At 33.4% G+C, this 16,546-nt stretch overlaps 1 protein-coding gene across 2 annotated transcripts in view; it reads right to left on the bottom strand.

Moving 5' to 3' along the window:
* The window catches only part of LOC119635287 (protein borderless), a 39,017-nt gene extending 22,994 nt beyond the window's left edge, over positions 1-16,023 (bottom strand). For both annotated transcript variants that reach the window (XM_038030029.1, XM_038030030.1), the window contains exon 1: positions 15,709-16,023. In XM_038030029.1, the coding sequence (XP_037885957.1) occupies positions 15,709-15,975 (267 nt within the window). In that variant the 5' untranslated portion in view covers positions 15,976-16,023. The remainder of the gene's footprint in view (positions 1-15,708) is intronic.
* Between the last annotated feature and the right edge of the window lie 523 nt (positions 16,024-16,546).

Here is a 16,546-nt window from a genome sequence, read left to right as displayed (position 1 = left end):
GGACATATTACTTTCATCATTTCATATGAACGAAAGGGAAGATTGTTTATATGAGTGAAGTCATTACCCCCTATCCAGTCATTGATTCTTTCTCTGACTTCTTGATAGCGAAGTATTCTGGTGTGCACAAGAAAACGGAAGTACCGTATAAAAGACAAGATTGCACTATAGTGCCGGTATACCGAAACTTGGAAATTGAATATACTGAATGTTTGCTTTAATTACTTGCAAGCTCACCTGAAAGTTAAAAACAGTATAAATTATGTACTGAAAGAAATTAGTTCTGCTCGGCCTACGAATAAAAAGCTGCTTTGATATATTTGCTTACAAAGTTATTTATAATGGATAAGCGTTCTTGATATTTATTTCGAAAAGGTTAGGCTAGAGTTATAAAAACTTTGTCATTAGAATCGCAATATATAGCGACAAAATATGACGAGCCGGGATACACGATCAACCGATCAATCGTGCGCCGATAGATCCGTTAAATCGTTTGCTGCATTCGTCTGCGAGCTTATCGCTTATCCGGCGATACGTATATCTATTTTCGAATTTCTACTCTCATTGTTGTTAGAATTGCCGCAGTCGCAAAAAATGATGTAGAAAATTACGTTCAACTTGTCACATATACTCCCAAGCGAAAAATGGTCGATAGATCGGTGTGCTAAACAAGAAAAGTAAATTTCTATACATGTTTTCATTACTTCATTAACGGTTCCCAAAACGTTATCCCTATGAAATTTCACGAAGGTATACGATCCTGATTAACCGATTTAGTAAAGAACGAGTGGAACCGTACACTCACACTGATTGAGTGCACCCAAGATTCTTCCCGTGGCTTATAATATTTTTAAAAAGTTTTATATTTGATTTTACATTGAACTCGATTTGTTATTGCGAGAAGACCTTCTTTACATTGTATCTGTCTGATTATCTCTAATGCGCTCTGTCTCTTTCTATCACTTTGAAAATAATTTATTATAGTCTTGCGATTGTTGCTGTTGTTTTCGTCGTCTATGTGCAGAGAGATTCTATTTCTCAGACACACACAGCCATCGGCATATGTATGTCCGCTTACATATGTATGTTTACATATCGATATACATATATATATATATATATATATATATATCTGTATATATATGTATATATATATATATATCTGTATATTTCTCTTTATTCTATTGTTATTGTTGCTATTTTAATTGTAATTGTGATCTTATTAGTAAATTATGACTTTTGATTGTTTATGCTGCTGCCGATGTTGCCGTTTACTGCAAGGCATCTATGCTATGCTATGTTGTATGCGTTTCTAATTCAAAGAAATTTATCATTTTGCTTTATGTTATGTGAGTGCAAACGATTCTTGCGTTTGTGCTGGCTTGTTTATTTATATGCCTATATGTTCAAGAGCACATATTTAAATAGAGATTTGGCAGAAATGTGATTTATATTCTGATTTGACAGAATATGCAAAATCTGTAGGCCGTAATTTCGACCCACTCTGCTATTTATTGTTTCCATCAGCAAATAAAACGACAATCGTTTACCAATATAAACATAAAACTAAGTAAGGCACTAATTGCCATTCAAACTACGATAAATAAAAGGCTTAAGAATACTAAAAACAAGTAAAAGAAGTAAGTAAATTATATTCGATTTTGGCCGAATCTCTTATACTCGCCATCACTTTCTTAAATAAGCAAAAAAAAAAAGAAGAAATTTTTACATAACACGTCTATGGTATTCGGTGGTCGTGGTTCATTTTGTTTCATTTTTTTGTACGCAGTGTGAGATCACACATACAATCAATGGAGCTTTCTCGGTTTTTGAATAATGAGCTAATCTTTTTGGTTTCGAAATCTGGAGTATTTTCTGTTCGCGTTATATTCCAGCAGAGCTCTCTGACTGATCTCACTGACTTTCCTTGGTAACTTGCGCGCAAGAACTTTCAATGTTTTTGCCCATTTCGATATCATTTTCTTAGATCTTATGGCGGAGAGTATGTTTATGGGCATTTAAAAATAATTGGGAAGATAGACCGGTAGTGGGATAGATGAATTGGTGGACGGACGCGTTCATATGCATGGACTTAGAATTGCATACCAATCGAGTGCCTTTTAAGATCGCTTAAGCTTCCTTTTGGATTTCGCAAACCATTTGAGAAAATGAATGTGCCTTCACCTTGGGTTGCGGGGACAAAAATTATATCTGCCTTGAAGCGAATCTAAGATATTTCTATTCACACTTTTTTCGTAAACGCGTCTCAATTATTCCATCACAATATCATTGTTACAACTTGCCAAAGCGTGTGACCTATTGTCAATAATACTTGTGGATTGTGTTTAAACACTTCACAACACAGCATAGTAAAACGTTATTAAGGTTTTGCTCAGAAGGACTTGAGATATATGATACATTGAATTTGAGCATATCTGTTTACCTATCCGTCCGTCTGTCTAAAGTCAGTCCATGAATTTTTGTGCCTAGCCTTTAGACTGCAATTTTCAAAATATTTTGATGAACTCGATACTGAGAAAATGAATTAGATCCGACTATTTTTGCGACCATGTCCCATTGCGTCGCGTACAATTCAAATAATATTTTTTGTTAACAGTTTGATCCGGTGCAAGAAATTCATAGCTCTGAACACCACGATCGTCGAAGAAAACTGTCAATTGTTCGACATACCCAAGCAATTTAACTTGAATAATGGTTTTATTTTTTGATCACAGTGTCATGTTTCGGTTGCCGTGGGTTTCGCAATTTATTACAATTTGGCTCACTTTGAACTTGCTTTCGAACTATCGAATCAATTTCGAAAATTGCTGAAAAATTGATGAATTGCCGTTAAAAGGGCGAAGTGGGTTTGACCAAATCGGGAAAACTCTGAAAATTTCACTACATAAGGTTTTCATGACATATTATATTCACAGTATTGTAAATAGCCGGTATCTACGTTTACCATCTTTCTGATACAATACGAATTTTAGGCTGAGCGGATATCTGGTCTTTTGAGAGTGCTGTCAAAAAAGGACGCAATAAAGAACACCGAAGTGGAGCCATGTTCAATTCAAACCAATGGTAATTAGAACGATTGATGTTTGGTTCAAGAACAAAAGCATGCTTTCATCTTGCACGGACATCTAATATATATATATGCGATTAATGTTTTAGAATATTAAATTTGAACGTCTGGGAAAGGCAGACAGAAACTTTTGTGGTCAATTTTGTCACGTTACTGTTGTGTTAGTTTTTTCTTTGGTAACTGTGGTCACTTTTAGGATTTAAGAAAAAGAAGAAAAAAGTTCTTTAATTTAATTAGCGCAGAAAGCAGAAAAATTGCCAGTTGGTTGTAATTGTGGATCGCGTGTTGATGGTGATGTTTAAATGCAAGCCGTTGACAACGATAAGTGATTTGTAATTACAGCATCAATTTCTCTGCGGCCAGACTTAAACCCATTCAGTTACTCATTGGTGTACAGCAATAAGTTCTTCAATGCATTACAAGCGATCAAAATATCTAATATATTCCCTGCGATTTATATAATGAAAAACAAAAAAAAAGACTTGAAGTGAATTCTATCGAATTAGAAAAGTTTTGATCGATATGAGCATCTAATGAGAGTGAAGGCCGAGATGCTATCGTGTTATTTGTATACGTTTAAGTATTTTTATAAGTTATTGTAACATACATACATACGTTATTGAAAGTCGTATTAAAATTTCGACATATCATATATACATATATATATAAATACGTACATACATATGTATATATATATATATATATATATGAATACACAACGAGTATTCAATTTCGGAAATAACTTTGAATTAATGAGAATAGAAATTTAACAACGTACTGCTTTGAACAATTTTCATGGGGTCTCTGTCACTAATTTACATAGTAGCTAATTAATTATTTATCTCATTTACGTTAAAAAAAAAAAAACTGCATTTCGTTGTAGTGACAATTTCATTACATTTACGTTATTAGACAATTAAAAATATTTTTGAAAATATACATTTTTCATAAAACTTCAAGTTCTTCAATGATATAATATTACATTTGATTAATGAATTACGACTGGACGGACAAACGCACACATATAAATATTTGTTGATATGCGGTTAACATTAAAATGTGCAGTTAATCTAAAACATACTAAAGCTAATGCACACAAATGCGGTTCGTTTTATTATTGAAGAAAAAAGAAGACAAAAAAAAAAAAAATATATATATATATATATAAGCAGCGGGGAAATTGTCTCTATGGATCGTTTAAAACGAATATTGAATGCCCAACATTTGTCAGCTAAAAAGGTCGCAATATCTCTACAAGTTATACGTGAATTAATGGGTGATAAGATTCTTCTCTCTTCGAGGCAATCTTACCATTTGCATCCAATACATACAATAGTAAAGCTTTCTAAAATCTTCTTTGCATCATTTAAACGGCTGTGTTATATATATATATATATGTAATATTTTTATGGATATTTGTTATAACTCAGAGATAAAGGGGAGTAAAAGAATTTATTTAATCACTTTACAAATTTCCCCCTCCCTAGGAATGTATGTGATAACTTTCAAGTTTCCACATCCCAACTTTTGTGAAATTCCACTCTCAAGCGAGAGATTGGAGAAAAAACAATGTCGTGACAATTGGGTCCAAGCCAAGAAACAAACCATCCGGTCTTATCCTATATATATATATTCTTAATTCTTCCCATTTAAGGCTCCGTGAATCAGTTCTTGTTGACATGCTGATCACTTAAGGAGCAGGAGGATTACTATAATATCTTTGGCATTTTTGTGTTTGGTCATATCCATCAATTCTTCCCATTAAAATTTCTTCGTGATTTACTTAGTTGACGACTATAGATCTGCTTTAAAATTGGGAATGATCTGCTTATACAAAGAACGTTTGAAGGATAATATCTTGGCAGACATTAAACCAGGACTGGGTTCAGATGTTTTCTTGAATGCATAGCAAAAAGCCTTCCAATGGATGTTTTATTTCTCTGCAAAAAAAAGCTATAGTTGGTAACTTTGATATAATCGCTTGAAATGGTCGGTTTGCAAAAATCAGTTCATTGATGATTCTCCACTATATATATATAGGAACAATATAAGTTAGAGGAGAAGAAGCTACATTTAGATATTATATTGTTTGGGAGAGACGTTTTCTCCTTGAGTTAACAGTAATCGCCATTTTTTTTAGGTTAGAGGCGAAAAATGCGCTCCTGCTCTTAGTTTATAGGCAGCAAGAGGTGATATTTTTCTTTAAACCATATATTAATTTGCACATGTCTTCCGGCGCTGTAGTTGAACTGATGAAAAGCTGCTTGTATACCTATCTTGTGTGTGTGCTTGTAAGTAAACTCTTCCCATTTGGTGTTTGCGTAACATTTGGTAAATATATTATCTGCCAGAGTACAGCGCCGGTATAAAATGTCCAATTCTAATTCGCTTCTCTATCCGGGGAGAGGTGTCCAATTTTGGCTTAGTAAAGACATTCGACATCGTCGTTTGTTCATGTCCAATTCCAATCAGTACACTCTAAGGACAGCAAACGAAAGACCCACGAATAGGCTCATGTAGCTGCAGACTCACAACTTTACTCTAATAGTTATAGTGATTTAATTATGCAAGGAGATAAGAGCGTTACTATTTTGTGCCTTTAGGATAACTCGTGCATTATGAACCACTTTTCGACAGAAGGGAAACAGATACGGTTACGGTTTAAAATTTTGTACTGATCACATTACCTCTAACTTCTAAGGGTATTTTGATGAGTGTCGCAAGCAGAATTTCAAAATGAGCGATTCGCCTAATGGCTACTAATGTTGATGTGATTAGGACTCACCATATGGTGGTGGTGTGTTGAGGTCATCTTGCTTTCATTTTTTTTTGTTTTTAAATTATTTAAAAACCATGTTCAGCAAATCTATACTTATGGTGCTGCAAATGTGTTGAATGAATTAATTGACAAGTATTAGCAGTTACTGCTTTCCGAGAGAGGGATTACGAGAGAGAAAATATAGAATGTGAAGGGAAAAAAATTGCAATTTTTCTAATTAGTATAAATATTTAAATGCGGTATTAAATGACCACTGGTGTATAATTGTAAACATTGATATATGTAAACAATGGAGGACAGAAAGCTTACGTACGTATTATAACGTAACACACATATTTACATTTACATTGCAATATATGTATATAAATACTTACTCATACATATGCAGGCATTCATTTGGTCTAATTAATTAATATATAAAAATCATTCCAAACAGAATGCAGAAAAGTTAAAATGTAAACAATCGGTTTTATGGCACTTTTTTCGCATGGAATTAAAAAAAAAAAAAAAAGGAAAAAAAATGATGTTAGTAAAGACATTTTTTATGGATTTAAGTTAAGCATAATGAATAGCCAAAAGATGACTCAGAAATTTACAAAAAGATAAAAAACATAGTCACATAAATTATTTGTTGCATATGGACATGTATTTGTACTTGTGTACAAACATCCATGGAAACAGCAAAAAAAGAAACGAAAATATAGAAAAAAGAATATTATTAGTGCATGTACAATGCACTCACCCTGTAGACGAGGGCCGTGAATTGATACGAAGAGAAATGAATGGAAAGAAATTTCATGGTCAAAAAAACAAAAAAATAAAAAAAGAAAATAAATAAATAAACAACAAACAGAAAGACTGATATAAAAATCTATTCATGTACATACGAGTACCATACGTACTTGTATGCTCAATTATTGATGGTGTACTCTTTTAGTTCGCCGTCGACTGTTTAAGATAATGATAACGAGTTGTAGAACTGTTATCGACTGTGTCTGAGAAAAATGCTATTCTAAAACTAAGAAGGCATTCGCCCTCTGGCGCATGTTGGATATTCGTCATAAAGAAAATACTGTTTTGCTGATTAAAAGCTCAGCTTATTGCGAGTTTTCTGATAAGTACTTCAGTGTACATGCTATGCGCAATCATTTGTCATAGGCCATTAGTGATATATATGCAATATAGTTATGAATGTTTGATAAACATTTACTTATTTTTCTATTTTTGAGAATCTATAAATACAACAACAATGTGGTGATATTAAATATTTTTTCTTTAAATACGCTGCGGCTTCCTATGCACGTGCTTTTTATGCCTACCGGCGGATGGGGGAATATTCATTATACTTAGGCTTGGACTAGGACTGAAAATTTGTTCTCGACGAAGCTAGGAGAGGTATTTCAAATCGACGACTCCATATTATTGTCGAACGGAATAAAACTCAAAAACAATGCACAAATCTGTTTCTTTCGACTTTTAATGATCAAGCTTCAGATGGAGCTAAAAATTGTGAAAAGTTACCCATAATTTGGCCATCATCCATACAATGTCCCTGGAAGCTGTCTTCCTTTCATTTTATTGCGTCTTATAACCATTGAGCCAACAAACGCAAGTTTTTTTATTTTTGAAAAAGAGAGGAGTTCTCCGTGTAAATGGTGCTGAAGATACGTCCTTTGGTTAATTTGATCCACGATCAATGTGAACCTATCTCCAACGGTTGCCTATGTTTCTGCCAAACTTATAAGCATTGTCTCAACTTTTGCGGGCCGGAAATCATAGACGAACAGTGAAATGGCAGGACATGTTCACATGGTTTCGTAACGATGTCAACGATATACAGTATATGCTTTAAGTATGTATACTTTCAGTTTAAAAAATTTCCTTATTTTCATGAATTTGTGACATTCATGCGCACTAGAGATGTGATTATATTTAGCAATAAGACACATGCTAAACTTATGCAAAGCGGTAAGAAAATGTTCTGGCGTATGTTTACGCCAATAGACAAATGTTGTCTTTTCTCAACTTTCAGGGCAAATTTTGTGCATATAACGTTATGACATTTAACTTAAAGATAAGTATTAGAATAAGTACCGAACGCACTTTTATCAATGTTTACTTCAAGACTTACTTCACTTTTATTCGTTTCTTTTATCGATGAATTTCTAATTTTTCAATTAGATTTGAACTGACGCGAAGGCGCATTTGATCCCTTGATATACGAATATGCCAACTTTACAATTATGAAGAGATGTATGTGCAATTGTGTTGACAATCGATTTAATCTTACGTATATACATAGCCCAATAAACCGTCTATTGCCGACTTATTGAATAATAGAAGAAGAGAAGAACAATTTATTATACAAATTTTAGATTGCTCAATAAAAACGTGCTGCTACGTCACAACTTGTGCGCTGAAGAGCGTTTGTTTGAAACTCGGTAGAATAAGAATGATCCCAGTCCTCAGGAAAAGGTAGTTACAATAAGGATAAAAAAGACGGTGAGTGGGAGTGTTAACGAAATTGAAAACGATATAGCGATTAATGTTACTGTTTGACAAGAAGTAGAAGGATAGTCGCAGAGCTACCACACCTGACAAAACAAATGCTCAAAAATTTCTGCTTTTAACTTGATACAATATTATCAGCTGCTTTCATCAGCTTCTATGCCCTTGTTATAGAGAGCAGCGTCGGAATACTCAAAATTATCATCGACAGCATTCTTCATCTTCTTGTTAACATATCTTTTGTTACCAGAGCCATCTTTTCAACATTGAAAACGGAAAATAATCTGGTAAAGTTAATTCTGGAGAGCAATACGCATGAGGAAGCAGTTCGGACACCATTTCTTGACCATTGCGATAATAAATGCGTGAACTGATCTAATCGTTTAGGCTGCTTCCCGAACTTTGTGGTGTTTATTATTGTAAACGAATAAGGAACTTGCTCCATCGATTTTGATACTATTTGGGCTGAGACCTGCTCACAGCGACGATCAATTTTTTCCATGTTTAGAAATTCTCTTAGAGCATGCATTATCGATGAAAAATATTCCTTATAAGATTGAAATTGATTTTCTTTAATAAAACAGGAGAGTCATTAATCGCATTTGTCAACTTTAAACAACGGGTAAGTAGTTAAGATAAACTTACATTTCTTTAAAAAAAATAAATTGTATATACAAAAACCTATTTTCATGCGATGACAATTACACAAGCGAGTACTAAGCGAGATTACTTAGCAAGGGACGCGAAGACAATCTCTGATCAAATTCTGCTGATTGAACATGACGATGATACAGCAAGGCATCACATAGTAGAAGCACGCTTCGGTAAGTTGGATGATCATCATTGTTGTAGGTCAGTTAGGAATAAATTCGAAGCAGCCGATTAGCATGTCGACAAATATCGATTCTGAGCTTCAAATAATAATTGTGGTCATCAGTCATGAGTTACCTGCTCGGAGGCGTAATTATTTGCAAACTAAAACGGGAAGCCTATTTGATGGCCGATAACGGATCTGATATGTATGTATGTAAACTTAAAAATACGCAGCAGATATTGTTATTTAAAGCAAATTAATTCAGTTTTGGTACAATTCAAAATCTAGCTTTGCTTTATTGAGTCGTTTTTGAAAAGCAATTTCAGAAATTTATTTCAGCTCGTGTCAAACGATATCGATCTTTGGTTAAAATCTATTGCAAAATATTCGAAAACTTTGGATTAATTAAAAAAATTTTTATTTGAGCGGCTTGATGTCTGCTTATAACTAACACTCTAACCAAATTGAACGTAAGGCCCCTTTAACTTTTCAAAGCGGTTTTATGGTTAAATTTTATTAAATAAACAAGGATTGTTCGGATTTTATGCTCTACACCACTTGTGGCACGAGGGTATATGAAGTTGTGCCGATGATTGCAATACGCGGGAGAAATTTACATATACTTACCTACCTTTCGTGACAACGATCGGTTCACTTTCTGAATCGATGTAAACTTCTCTGTCCATCCATTCTTCTCGTTGGTATTCTTGTGTTCAACCTACAGGTCGTAATTTTTGAGATATTTGAATTAAATTCGATTCGATTTGATTCGATTCTGATTCGATTCCCAAATACAATCTTGGAATGAAAAAACGTTACATGGGTAATTACAAGGTGGTGTAGGGTATTTAGTGGTTAGCCATAATCTGGTGTTTTTACTTGTCTTTCTTTACTGCATAACATAATTGTGGAGTGGAATGAAGTTAATAAAATTTTTACTTTGAGATGTCGATGACTCTGTTTAGTGTATTTTTTTGCTAACATAAGATGCATCAAATTTTAATTACGCAATGCTCCATTTAAATATCTCTTTTCTTTAACTTAACAATTAATAAAATGTGTATAGCAAAAGATGGGGCCAGTCTAAGCACTTATTCGCCATTACGGTAATAATGATGATATTGAAGCCTTTTTGATTAACCATTTTATTTCAATTCGGTCAGTATTTTAACTAAAGCGGAAAATAAACTTACGAAAACTGATTGTTTATCTTCGGGTATGTTAGCCTTAATATTCCTTTGGCAACGAAGTTCTATATGTATTGAAGGCGGTGTACATACTAAAGGATTAATGAGCAAACATATGTACACACATGATGTACGCATTAGATGTTGAGAAGTGTAATTCTAAACCGGTTTAGATAAATTGTTTCGGTTTTTTGTTTCCTGCTAACTCGTTGCCTGTTGATTCTTTTAATATGGCAATGAAACGCTTGATGTATTAGATGTTCATTCACTTGCAAAACATCGAAAACAAACATAAACATAATTATTCGCAAAAAGCTCGCTCATAAGTGCTGAAAACCTATTCGAAACAAGCTAAACTAACAAACATTATAAACAGCGGTTTCTACGATGTGGACCTCAACTAAAAAGTCACCTTTTTTTTTAAACACATCTCACAGTGATGAACGATAGAAAGTTTTGAAATTGCAAAGTATTTTAGTGCAGTAGAGCAGAGCTTGTGGGTTGGTTAGTTCCAATCAGATGATATTGTGGTTTATTAGAAAATTGATATTTTGTCTAAAACTTTACGGATCGCAACCGCCTTCAAAGTTGATTTGCGTAACTTACGGATCTGCGTAGAGCGCATCAGAATGTTTTGTTCGAATGCAAATGTATATATTTCATGGGGTTTGAGAAGCGTACTGGCATGTAACATATTTCGGAGGGTTACAAACGAAGCTTGAGATCTAATATACCAATATCAGTCTGTTGATGTAAGAATTACTTAAGCCTAGCAGGAGCTAATTTTCAATCCGTCTCATAAATCTATTATCCTCAATTCTCAGTTTAATGTTGAATTTATTTGCCAGAAATGACATCATAAACACATGCGTTAGTAACAATATCCGAAAAAACGCAGCGGTGGCGGGAGTAAAGTGTCCGCATTTAAACATTTGTCACCACGGGTGGCTATGTTTTATTGTTGATCATTCATTCATTCGTTGCCCTTAGTCATTGAATACTTTATGGTTAGTCAAACATTTAAAGCAGCATATGTTCATATATAAATGTGTATTTTTGTTTTTTTTTTTTTTTTTTTTTTTTGCAACATACGTATGGATGAAACCAAAAACGAACATAATTCTTTATAGTCTTTTTTTATAAGCGGTTTTTTATTTATATTATTTTGTTTTGTATAGAATTTAATTAAAGTACATGAAATTGCATTACAGAGGCGACAAGACATGTTCATTCATCAAATGTTCGAATAAAACGGTACAACACCAACAATAACGAGCGCTTGTTAACAATATAGCATTCAATTCGATTGAAATCAATTGAAATTGATTTCAACAATACGTAAGCACGCTTTCGTCGTACACGCATTTACAAATACAAAAATATGAAGAATGATATAAGCTTAAGCTTTATTTTATTTATCGTTATTGTTGTTGCTGTCGTTGACCGTTTGACTGACTGACTGTTATATTTTGGTTCATCTCTCACTTATTAGCAGATGTCAATTGCAAGTCGCTTGTTGTCAGAGAGGAAATATTTTTTTTTTGTTTTTCTGTTTTTTTTGTTTAATTGGGTTAAATATTTTTATCGATAAAGCATACGACCGTACATTTTCGTGTTATTTAACTTCACTTAAAAATATTAATTAATTTAATACTTTTTGACACTTAGGTAATTAATTTCTTTTGTGTTTGTGCAACAAAAATAATGAAATATAAATTTTCCATTTTGTTTGTTAATAATTGTGGGAGAATATAAGCAAATATGTGCATATATATATATAGCGTGCGTCCTTCTATATTATGTACATATACGCGTATATCAGGTGGGTGAGAGTGTAGTTATTTCGTTAAATTAAATTTTCTTTATCATGCTGCTATAGTAAACTGGCTCTTTTTATTAATGTTTAAGTACTTTTTTGCATTCTCTCTCTCTCTCTCTCTCTCTCTCTCTTCAACTCGGTAAAATTAAAAAAAAAAATTGAATAAAAAAAAAATGTATTATTTTTGCACAAATTTTTTTTAAATTTTCTTCTTTTATTTTAATTAAAAATTGCTGTTAATGTAATAGGGTAAACTTTTCGGAAACCTGAATAATTCATCACACAATTTGTTTTATCCCTTATCAATAATTTACTCCTGTTTGTGTGATGGTTTGATTAAAAAATTAACTAAAGTGTATGTACATGTGAAAACAAGTAAAATTTAAGAGCGGAAATTGTATGCCATGCATGTAAATGAAGCCACATGAGATTGTTTGTCACAGAAAGTTTTGAGTTAAAAAGAAATTTAAGTTTTTTCTCATGATTAAAAAAGCCATAGTTCGAAGGTAGGCATCACTTGGTATATTCTTCGCAGGCACATCGTCTTTGTCCACAAAGGAATTGATTAAAAGTAATGTTTTATTTATGCTTGAGAGCATTTGCAATGGGGACTCCACGAACGTTTTCTTTTCCTTGGCTTTAAACAGCCGTTAAAAATAAAAAAACAAGAACAAGTTTCATTTCGCTTAAGTCGAATTTCTCCAATTTGCATACGACATGTGATTGCAAGGTAAAGCGGTGACACACCCAATCCATACGACGATCGTGAAACGACAAAATAGGCATCCACGTGTTGTGCATGTATAGCACAAACGTACAAGTCATATTTTGTACAACGTGGCAGCATTTAAAACTTGAAACAATTTAGGGAAGACAAAAAGCTAGCAATTCTTGGTAACTGTGAGTTGCTCATTTTTGTCTTTGACATAAAAATGACAAAAGAAATTTTGAGGATAAAATAGTTTTTGCAGACGAAGAAGTTATGATGAAGGGTCGCACGGACAGACATATCTAAATTGCTTGATGCGGATCAAGGGTATTCTTCATATGCGTATTCGATGCCTATTTTTATGCCTTATGAGCATTGGAATATCAAATCGAATATGCTTCCAATACTTTGGGAACTTGCGCAACAGCAATCGTAAATGCCGCATGAGTAGCCGAGTAGTCAGTGTTCGCGACTCGCGGTCGCAGGGCAGCTTGACTCTACTTGGTTGAGTGCTCGGTCAATAAACGCACAGCGCTTACCAACTTGGGCACACATCCATTATGCCGCGATCACTTCCTGTCTCTTTCGTCTTCAGTTCTTTCTGATCGCATTACACGTAAAGGGGCACTCCATTGAGTAATTGGCAATATTATAAAAAAAAAAAAAAAAAATGGAAAATATATACGTATTATGTATATATATCCTTGTCTCATATTCGGAGCCTGTTTAATGCTACGCTTTCGCGGCTTGTCGTTAAAATGCTGGCAAGTGTGAAAAAATTTAAACATCGAGCTTCAATTTGAATCGTATACTTTTAATTTACGATTAACAATTGGGTCCGCAAATACGCATAAATTTCATGCAATCTTATCGATAGCACAGCTAAAACATTTGCTTACAATCCGTAGGAGAAAAAAATAGTCCGAAGTTTGTTATCAAAGATCATTTAAAGCTTCAGTATACAAACTGGTCCGATTCGCTTTCCGATGCGCCCACAATAAGGAATAGACTATAGCTAATGCAAAATGATTCCGATCGGCCAATAGACTCACTGGCATTTGACAACATATTCGTAGAGATAAACTTTTTTGTACAACTGTAATCACTTCTAAGAACACTTTTTTTACAATGGTTATCCGGCATGCATATTGCTGTTCCTTGCATTGACGCCGTTGTTCGTGGAAAAAAGAATTATTGCGTGTCAAGAGAAGGGTTGATGATAGCTTAGAAGCTACCAAACCAATGTTTTCATTGATCAAACAAACATTCGCTTGCGTTGATACGTGACAAAAATTGATTTAATCTCACGCATAGTATTTTCTTAACTCTTTAAAGGATTGTGACAAAATAATATTCGCTAACCAAGCAATACTCATTCCACTTCTTTGAACAGAAAAAGGCAACAAACGATGTATTTAGGAACTAAGTTCATGTTGAAAGGTCAATGTAATTATTTTTGAGATGATAGGCATAGGCTCAGGGTTTAATTCCGACGTACAAGAATCCTTAAGACAGACAAAGCTATTTGCTGTATGCCAGTACGGTTGATTTTGGACGACTTGCTTTAAATAGACTTCTGTTGCTTGGTATTCAGATCTCAGCTTTTTGCTATAAAGTCCACGGTTGTGATACATATTTTATTTAATTTCTAATTTTTTCAATAAAATTTTCTAAAGAGGAGAGTTCAGGAAAGAGGTGGTGGGAGATGGATAATCCCAATTCTTCCCAAGCTATCAGCTTCGAACGCAAAATCTTAGCAAAAGAAAAAAGGAGCAAAATTTTTAAATATCAGGCAATAGGTGTATATTTCCTCTATGCGATAATCTCAAAAATATCTCATTTTCCTCGCTCAAGTACAAGTATGAAAGAAACGTCAACCATTTGTTTACGCAATCGAATGCATTGTGTTTTTACAAACGCACTACAAATTGCAGCCTTACAGATTAGGATAGTAGGATATATACATTTGGTGCTCCCATTAGAAATGGCCCTCATTTCATACCCATCGTAGAATATCTTGAAATATACTTTTGAAGCCCTTATGTTTGCAAGAATTGGCAGAAAATTGAAGAATGGTCTAACATGTTTCTTTCAAATGCTCAAAGTGGTCACACATACGTTTGTATATATTAAAATTTTTTATTATTTAAATTAACTACTTTGCACTTTTTTTGATTCTGGTATTTTTGCCGTAGTGAATACCAAAAAAGTCGCAAAATAGTATGGATTTAATTTAAATTTAATAGTAAATCACCATTTAAGTCAGCACGACACATTTCGCGATTTTTTATACATTATTTTTTATGCCCTAGACCGCGTGTGGTGCAAGGGTATACAAACTTTATGCGAATGTAGGCAACACGCAGAAGAACTTGGGACAGACGCATCAATTGTTATGTCGATCGATTGAGAAATCGACTTTCGAAATCGACTCAGAAGGTGATTTTGAATCGTCGTGAAGACTACTCAGTCTGTCTGTCCGTCTTGTTTTCTTGTGTTCAACCTGAAGGCCGCAGTTTTTGATGTATTTTGATGAAATTTGGTATATTAAAGCATTTTGTTCCAAGGACGAACGATATTGAAAATGGTCAGGATCGAAACATTTTCTCGATCGGTTCGTACATAAAGCCTTATTTAGAAAAGTCATTATTCAGATATTCATAATGTCTGCATAGGGGTGCAGGGTATTTAACGGTTGCCCACTATAGTGCGTTTATTTTGTTTTAAATATTTGTTATTTTATGTACGGATCCCAATAATATGCTGCGGTATTAAAAAATATAATTTCGATTTTGTTTACTTACATCTTTACTCCAATGCACCACATATGGTATGGGAAGATCATATGGAAAATCAATATAACAATTAAACACCACATAAGAGCCGACTTTCGCTTCCAAATGTGTTGTTTTATGATGATCGTGCCGCACACACCATACACAGGATACACTAATTAAATGAAATAACGTAACAGACGAGAGCAGCAAGAGCGTATGCCAAGAACGTAAGCCAGGCCGATGGCAAAATGACAATTGTTGCGTTTTAAATAATAATAAGAATCGACGTTTCATTTTATTAAAAAAGAAAATAAAAAAAAAAATGAATAGCAAAAGCACAATACAAAAACACAAAAATTTAAGCTGTTTCTCTCTCTTATTTCTTTTTCTTTTTTATAATTTGTTTAACACATTAAATTACATTGCATGTAAAAGAAAAGCATAAAAAATAATAAACAATTTATTTTGATGTGTTATATGTTGTTGTTGTCGTTGCATTCGCGTTGCTGTGGTTTTGGAAATATTCTATTTATGCATCAACATTCATGTGCATGTAACGATTGCTTCGCAAAATATCGTTGTTGTTGTTGTTGTTGTTGTTGTTTTAATATGATTATAAGAGCAACCAACGTTGGGCGTTCGTTCACATATGATCTGACCTTAATGTACATATGTAAGTAACATTTTTCGACTGAACGTACAATGCTTTTAATATAAAAAAATATTTGCCTTAATTAATAGTTAAATGAATACCAGAAGTATAAATCTTGAAATCACTTAATTTCCGATTTGAGTATATTTTCACAAAAAAATGAAAAAAAATATTTCAAGTGAATTAAAGCTTACAATAAAAAACAGTAAAAAT

Source organism: Glossina fuscipes, unplaced genomic scaffold (assembly GCF_014805625.2).
Source record: "Glossina fuscipes isolate IAEA_lab_2018 unplaced genomic scaffold, Yale_Gfus_2 26, whole genome shotgun sequence".
NCBI classification, from domain to species: domain Eukaryota; kingdom Metazoa; phylum Arthropoda; class Insecta; order Diptera; family Glossinidae; genus Glossina; species Glossina fuscipes.
Note: the sequence above shows the minus strand (reverse complement) of the source record. Positions and strands in the feature narration are given on the sequence as shown.